The sequence below is a fragment of the Sander vitreus genome, chromosome 21 (assembly GCF_031162955.1).
Source record: "Sander vitreus isolate 19-12246 chromosome 21, sanVit1, whole genome shotgun sequence".
NCBI classification, from domain to species: Eukaryota; Metazoa; Chordata; class Actinopteri; order Perciformes; family Percidae; genus Sander; species Sander vitreus.
In genome coordinates, this window is record NC_135875.1 from 26,963,703 (window position 1) to 26,969,702 (window position 6,000).

Consider the following 6,000-nt stretch of genomic DNA (forward strand, 5'->3'; position numbering starts at 1 on the left):
CGAAACAAATATGCCTGAAGTGGGCGCAAAAGCGTTAGTACATCTGGCCCTGACTCTCATCACTTGTTGTCCTTAGAAATATCCAAATACTTGTCTTCAAAGAGTTAAATTGTCTTTACCCTATCAAGACTATAACCTTTATGTATACTGTTGTGGACTTGCTGATTTAGGTGTGTTTATGGGTCTGTGTATTAGAGTAACAGAAAGTAACAGTCTTCTACTGACTAGTCCTTAATGGAAGAAACATGAGAAGTTGGAACACAAAAAAACACAATTAAGTACTAGCAAGATTGTTGAAATAGCATTCTCAGTTTCTTCTGGTGTTCTCCTTTTTTGTAGCCTTGTCTTGCTAGAAAACATTATCTATTTTATGAATCAATATATCAGGCAATGTGCCTGTAGTTTGAATTATTTGAAGTTAATATGAACATTTAGAGATTGAAAAAAGTTCCTGTTCATTTCCAGACCATAATTAACATTTGGACTAAAGTACACTCTACAGTTATGTTTGTGTTATACGTTGTTTATTATGGGTCCTTACAGTGGTGGAAGAAGTATTCAGATACTTTACTAAAGTACTAGTGAAATACTGTAAAAATACTCTGTTACAAGTAAAAGTCCTGCATTGAAATTGTTATTTGAGTAAAAGTATTTAAGTATCATCAGGAAACTGTACTTAAAGTATTAAAAGTAAAAGTACTCAATGCAGAAGAATCCTCCCATTTCGATCCAAACTGTTCTGTCAATCAACTAAGTGTTTAATCAACTGATCATTTCAGTTGAATTTATAATAAAACATTTTATAAACTACATGTGTTTTGTGTGCAGAAATCTTAATATGTAAAGTAGTTAATAACTAAAGCTGTCAGATTAATGAATACAATTAATTAAAAAGTAATGGAAAAGTAGAAATGAAGTAAAAATCAGAACAAAAGACATGAAAGTCAGACATCAAGCTAAAAGCAAATGAATGAAAATAATAATTCAATGCAGCCTTAGAAACATGAGTGTGTGTGTGTGTGTGTGTGTGTGTGTGTGTGTGTGTGTGTGTGTGTAGGAGTGTTGAAGCGCCTGGAGGAGGAGGATCTTGATGAGGGGGTTCGAAGAAGGCTCAAAGACTCCAGTGAGACACCGGGGGCTCTGTGGCACATCTACCTCAACAAAGACATGGACAAAGTCCGAGAGTTCCTGCACAAGGTCAGCACTCTGATGAAGAGGTTTCACATGAAAATGCAGTAAGCTGCAGTAGTAATATTGACCTCACTAACACCTCTCTCTTCCCCCACTCACTCACCAACCACCACCTCGGCTCTATAAGGAGCAGGGATTGGATGTGTCACTGGACCAGGACCCAATCAGAGAGCAGGGCTTGTACCTGAGCAGGAAGCAGCGTCAGCGGCTGCTGGATGAACACGAAGTCCAGGGCTGGACTGTAGTTCAATTCCTGGGAGACTCTGTACTTATCCCAGCAGGGGCCATGCACCAGGTATATAGAATGTTCACAATACAGACGCGCACACACACACACACACACACACACACACACACTCACACTCACACACACAAATTGCAACGAGAAATCTCAGATGTTTCAGCAGACAGTAAGCTCTGCTGCGCCCTCGTTTGTTGTTCTGTCTGTAATTTGTCTGTTCTCGTCCTTTTTTTCTAGTTCTATGTCTATTCTTCTGAAGATGTATTTATTTTATAGCTGTATGATATGCAGTGTTATTGGACAAAAAAAGCATTAATGTAAATGTGACTTGTACAGTTTCTTTTTTTTCTTTCAGTAAGTGGTTTCAGTTGTAATACGGCTCTCTCACACACACACACACACACACACACACTATCCTTTATACAGTAAAACTGTGTTCAGTTCTGATGCGCAACACTTGATTGGCTCATAGGCACTTCAGGTACTGCACATACAGTTTGAAACGGGAGCTTCTGTTCCAGTAGAAGGCACACCACAACACTGACATAAATATACATATGAATAAATAAAATAAATTTGACATGCCATTCCCCCTTTTTATCAACCTAACACACACACACACACACACACACACACACACACACACACAGATCACCTCATTGGTAAGGTAATGAAAATATTTCATCTTACCGAAATGTGGCATACATTAATTAAAGGACGTGTGGTTTAATGTCATTTAAGGTGGTACTTTTGCATTATTCTTGGTGAAGAAATCTGTCGGTTAAATCAACTAATCAAATAGTTGACAAAATCGTCTAGAAAATACTGAGCTTTTTTTTATTTTTAAATATGAAGCAATATTTTGTTGAGGTGTTTTATAGATTTACATCTTTAGTAGGAACCAATGGGCTTGAGCTGAGGGTAGGAATGTACTGAGAGACAGACTATTACATTGTTGATCATTTCATGGGATTTATTGAAAAGAATGTATATATAACTATATATATATATATATTTTTTTTTTTTTATTATAAACTGTTTTTTTCTGCACAACCTCACAGTGCTGTAGTTCAGTTTTCATACCTAAAGAAGATGACATGACCCTTTGATTGTGTCCACTACTATCTGAGCCCGTGTCCTCACATCCTCTCTCCGTCCTGTCTGTCAGGTCCAGAACCTCCACAGCTGTGTCCAGGTCATCAATGACTTTGTGTCTCCGGAGCACGTGGCCAACTCCTTCCACCTGACCCAGGAGCTCCGGCCCAACAAAGAGGAGGTCAACTACGAGGATAAACTACAGGTGATGGACCACAGCTCAATCCACTGTCATTGAACACAACATTGTTATAACTCCCTTTTCTGATGTATGATGATGCAGCTTTTTCTCCGTTTTTTTTTCTAACCAGTTAAGATCCTGCTAAGATTCCCTCTCGCATTGACATTCTTGGTGTTATTGTGGCAGTGCAGCAGTGTAATTGGCTGTGCAACTTGAGGCAACATGTGTCACTGATTCAGAGTCAGCCTCTCTACTTCCTGTCTCCCTCGCTGTAGCGAGTCTATCACCTTTCTTTTGTGTGTGTGTGTGTGTGTGTGTGTGTGTGTGTGTTTGCATGCGCATGTGAGTGTGTCAGTCTGAAACAAGGACAGACAGAATGGCAGAGTGTCATCATCAGTGATGTTCTGTGGACATTGATTCCCTCTGCTCCGAATACACTCCCCACACACTCATTCTGCCAATCGACAGGATTGAAAATGAGGTGTGACTCACCATCCATCTTCTGCCTGTCTGTCTGTACTCTGGCCGTGTTCACACTGACAGGCTGCAGGGTAGCAAAAAAGCTGGAGACCAGCTCTGTCTGGTTCTACTTTTCAAGACATGATGAGCAGCGGATCAGTGGAGGATAATTCTGTTGAGGGACCACAGTACAAATAGAGAACCGGCTTTGTGTGTTCCCACTAAATGATCTGAATCCATATTCAGATGAGTTTTTCAATAGAAGGTGTTCAGTGAAACTTTAACCACTCTTGTATTTCTGGTTCTATGTTGCTGTGTGTGTAGATAACTATAGGACATATATGGTTAACTGTCAGAATTTAGTGTCAGTGACTGTTTTGTACACAAGTTAAACACACAGGGAGATGGATGCAGCCATCACTTTATTACATTAAGTTTGTCATTAGCAATTATAAATTAAATTCCATGCACAAGATAAGATGTCCACTTGATGTGTCTAACTCGGCTTTTAGCTTCAGATAAATCTTTGAATGCATTTTCACACACAACGTGGACTGTGGATTTTGTGTTATCACTTATCACATTGGATATGCATTATGACGGGATTCTTCATGGCCAACAATCAAAACCTGTTTCAGTGTCCGTAGGCCACCTGACCACTTAAGACAGACTTGGAAAAATGTATCCCTATCCTAAACAGTTAAACTGTGTTCAGTTCTGATGCGCAACACTTGATTGGCTCATAGGCACTTCAGGCACTGCACATACAGTTTGAAACGGGAGCTTCTGTTCCAGTAGAAGGCACACCACAACACTGACATTAGTAATTAATATCAAGGTAAACTTTATTATCCCAAAATAGGGAAATTCGGGCGGTCAAGGTGCACATACACAAACCAGTCATAAAAACAGATACAAATATTGATATGAATAAATATAAATATTCCACATGCCATTCCCCCCTTTCATCAACCTAACACACACACACACACACACACACACACACCCATATACACAAACTTCCACAGGGCGAGCATTTACAAACACCCTCACTCTGACATACAGTACACTACCACAGACACACGTGTGTGCACACACACAGAGCACTTCCAGGTACCCTCAGCATATACACACACTTATGATCCCTGATAATGTGAGCAGCATTATAATCCACTATTAAATGAAACTGTTGTGGAATAAATGCAACTCTTCCCCCTCCCACTCAGGTGAAGAACATTCTGTACCACTGTGTGAAGGAGGTGGTGAGCTCCCTGAAGAGGGCCAGCTCTGAGGAAGACGATGAGGAAGAGAACTCATGACCCCCCCTCAGCATGGTCCTCACCTTCCAGGGAGGGACACGACTCCCATCAGCACCGAGGACTGTGTCACGTGTCCAGGTCAGAGCTGGTCATGTGACCCAGGAGAGCCGCATCACACAGCCAGGTGGCCAGTGAGAGGCCCGCCCACCTCCATCATCCCCCCCGAACCTTCAGTGCCAAGAGGAGACAAACACAAGACCAGAGGGGCCACTGGACTGACAGGGATTAAACCTCAACTACCACACCTCTTTGTTGTTTCATAGACTCAGAACACAAGGAGGACAAAGGCATTCTGGGAAATAGAGGACAGCATGAAGGTTGGGAGCCTTATTAAAGCCACTACGCTGGAGTGAAACAGCTCTACAAGCCCCCACTGGTGCAAAACTCTTTAGTGTGACTGATGGTGCATCCTGCGAAGATCCAGTTTCCATGGAGACTGCCCTGTGAGCTGAAGTTGACAGTTTGGATGGCAGCAGCGGTGCTGATGGAGACACTGAGCCTCCTGCTGCTCTCTCACTGTAATCTTTGTGGATTATAAAGGCCAGGAAGGTTTAATCCCTGTCTGTAGCAGCAGCCAACACGTCTTGGACAGAAGATTTCGCTGATTACATCAGCATCACCAGCAGCAAGCAGCATCAGGATCCAAACTGTCATCTCTGCTGTTTAAAAAAATCTCGAAGAAAAAAACAAAAGATTTGAGGGAGAAATCTCAGATGTTTCAGCAGACAGTAAACTCTGCTGCGCCCTCGTTTGTTGTTCCGTCTGTAATTTGTCTGTTCTCGTCCTTTTTTTCTAGTTCTATCTGTCTGTTGCTGTTTTTTTTTCTTCATTTTCTTTTTCATAAGAACATTGTTTTATTTCCTCTGTGAAGATGTATTTATTTTATAGCTGTATGATATGCAGTGTTATTGGGGGTAAAAAGCATTAATGTAAATGTGACTTGTACAGTTTCTTTTTTTCTTTTTTTCAGTAAGTGGTTTTCAGTTGTAATACGGCTCTACTGTGATGGAGGACACACACACACACGCACGCACACACGCACGCACACACACACACACACACACACACACACACACACCAGCTAATGCCTGTAACTTTGTTGAAAATGAAATGTTGATGCTCTACAGTCCTCATGCCATAAATGCATTTTTTTGAAAATGAACTGCCAAACTATTGTAAAGACTATGTAAAGTTGCATTATGTAAAGAAAGAACAAAATGGCTTGTACACTTCAGCATTTTATGAAAAAAAAAGTATTTGTTGTAATATTTACGAAAAATATTTACAAAAAAGATGTAATTTATTTAAGAAAAGAATGAATTGTCTTGTTTTTTTTGTTTAGTTAAGATTTACTATGGTGAACTTTTGAAGTTAAAAGATAAAATAATGAAAACGTTTACTATAATGTGTAAATATATACATATATACATTCACTGAGGTATTTTTTTAAAACATGGATTGCTTCAATTTCAAATTTTAAAGTGCAAGTGTTACATGCTTTGTACATTGAAGTT

The 6,000-nt window shown here is 40.1% G+C and overlaps 1 protein-coding gene across 4 annotated transcripts in view; it reads left to right on the plus strand.

Moving 5' to 3' along the window:
- Nucleotides 1-5,447, plus strand: part of jmjd1cb (jumonji domain containing 1Cb) — a 140,696-nt gene extending 135,249 nt beyond the window's left edge. For all 4 annotated transcript variants that reach the window (XM_078279518.1, XM_078279519.1, XM_078279520.1 and 1 more), the window contains 4 exons: nucleotides 1,058-1,197; nucleotides 1,319-1,486; nucleotides 2,601-2,732; nucleotides 4,394-5,447. In XM_078279518.1, the coding sequence (XP_078135644.1) occupies nucleotides 1,058-1,197; nucleotides 1,319-1,486; nucleotides 2,601-2,732; nucleotides 4,394-4,486 (533 nt within the window). In that variant the 3' untranslated portion in view covers nucleotides 4,487-5,447. The remainder of the gene's footprint in view (nucleotides 1-1,057; nucleotides 1,198-1,318; nucleotides 1,487-2,600; nucleotides 2,733-4,393) is intronic.
- The last annotated feature ends 553 nt before the right edge of the window (nucleotides 5,448-6,000 follow it).